Raw genomic sequence first — 1,976 nt, 5'->3', positions numbered from 1 at the left:
CCCAATGTCGTGTCGTCTTCTTGAAAAACTGGACTGCAAATAAAAACTGGAGATCGAATCAAACACTGTTTCTCATAGGCTCAAATATCTTGTCCATCTCTCCCTCTCGCACACACTAATCTGCATATGTTGTGTCTCTCTCAGCCAGAGACAAGCAAACCACCTCCTGAGAAATCACAGACCAGTTTTGAGGAACAGAATAAGAGCGGCTCAGCCAATCACAGCTCAAAGACAGGTGACATCACTGTGGTCGAGGTCGAGAAAAATGGCGACTATATCTGTCTGAAAAACACTTCCAGTGAGGTACTGCTGCTTGCATGCTGATGAACAATGAGTACTACCTAAACACAAACCACATGTTCCATGTATTCAGAAATATTTAAAAAGGTCCTTTTCACTTATGTGGACGTAACACACTCATTGATAAACACTTTGGATTTAACACACACTGAACTTTATTATTGCCTCATTCATTTTCCCCCTTTTTTATTCTCTTGTTTTCCTTTTACAGAATAAACTTTTGTCAGGTTGGAAGTTAAAACTACAGATCAACAACAGAGAAAGTGCCACATACGAATTTAAAGAAAACTTTATACTGAAAGCTGGAGAGACACTCCTTGTGAGTCTCTGTGTTACTAGATTTTTCGTTCAGTCTCTCTTATTGTTACTTTTCACTTGAACATCTGTGACCTTTTTATTGGTTACATTTACAGTTACGGCAAGATGCTGTCAACAAGCCAATTAAAACTGATGCTGACCTGCTGTGGATGAACATGGTCAACTGGAACACTGGAGACGACGTGAAGATCGACCTCATCAGCAACACTGGAGAAGAGCAGATGCTGTTTAAAAACAAGATCATGTAAAATAATCAGAGTTACTTTTCTGAGGGATAAATTAAATGAGAGCATTATTACATTTTATATATTTCATATCATTTTAAGTCAGTTAAAAATTTTGTGTTTTTATTGAATTAAAAATATGTAAATAAAAATATCTTTAAAAAGGAGTCTTTATTATTTTGAGGTGCAACACAAATGTGGACACACGATGTGGACAAACATGAGACTTTGCTTTTTCTAGAGCTGAGGGTGCATGAGTGAAAACTTGAAAACAAGATCTCTCTTTATATTTTACTTGGAAAAGTGATTATTATTATTTTTTAACATAAGTCACAGCGACCACTTCCTAGTTTAGACTATTTGCATTACAGATGTAATTTTTGGTTTTTCATCCTTTATCACAGATTATAGAACAGGAGGTGTTTTGTAGTTAGTATAGTTAACACTCTTCCAAGGTCCTGAGAAATTAAACGAATAACTTCGGGATAAGGATGAGGCCTTACCCCATACCCAACTAATTGGTGATGAAATGTGAAGTTACAATTCTTTTCCATAAAAAAGCATTTTTATTTTGTATATAAATAAATGTTGATGTTGTGCGATGGGGTTGTGTGCCTTAATTTTACTCATAATTTGCCAAATCACTACAACAGATGGCTCAAGACAATGCCGTCCAGAGTAAGGATCTTGTTAGCCACAGTGTTTCTAAGAGTCTGTTCCAAAATTTGAATGTACGTGTGTTGAAGGTGCGACTCTCATTGAATTATTAAACATATTTCCCTTTAATTTCTGAGCCACAAAAACAACAACTTTTTATTTTCTTCTGCTTATGTATCGGCCTCGGGTAGCTCTACTTATCATTGCTGATTCAGTTGTCTGTTTGTGCTACTTTTTCAAGGAGCAGTCGATTATTGGTAAGGGTGACTTTATGTGTTTAGTTACTTAAGTGGAAGGACTGTGGAAAGTTTTACCTTACATACATACATCTGGCAGTACAGCTTCTGAGGTAACTGTTTACAAGATGTTGTATCCTATTCAAAAGTTCTTTGCAATTTTACATTGATAAACATTATCCTTAACATATTTGACCCCCATAAAGTGCTATGGCCATCACACTGTCATTTAGAATTGTTT

At 35.9% G+C, this 1,976-nt stretch overlaps 1 protein-coding gene across 1 annotated transcript; it reads left to right on the top strand.

Moving 5' to 3' along the window:
* Nucleotides 1-150: 150 nt before the first annotated feature.
* Nucleotides 151-1,441, top strand: LOC102296416 (lamin-B1; the record flags this gene model as incomplete). The annotated part of the gene is given in 3 exon segments (XM_005953212.3): nucleotides 151-303; nucleotides 512-619; nucleotides 714-1,441. Coding segments are annotated over 3 exon segments (414 nt in total), but the record flags the coding sequence as incomplete, so codon positions are not given.
* Nucleotides 1,442-1,976: the final 535 nt, after the last annotated feature.

Source organism: Haplochromis burtoni, unplaced genomic scaffold, assembly GCF_018398535.1.
Source record: "Haplochromis burtoni strain Fernald_Lab_line unplaced genomic scaffold, NCSU_Asbu1 Contig_3268, whole genome shotgun sequence".
Taxonomy (NCBI): Eukaryota; Metazoa; Chordata; class Actinopteri; order Cichliformes; family Cichlidae; genus Haplochromis; species Haplochromis burtoni.
Note: the sequence above shows the minus strand (reverse complement) of the source record. Positions and strands in the feature narration are given on the sequence as shown.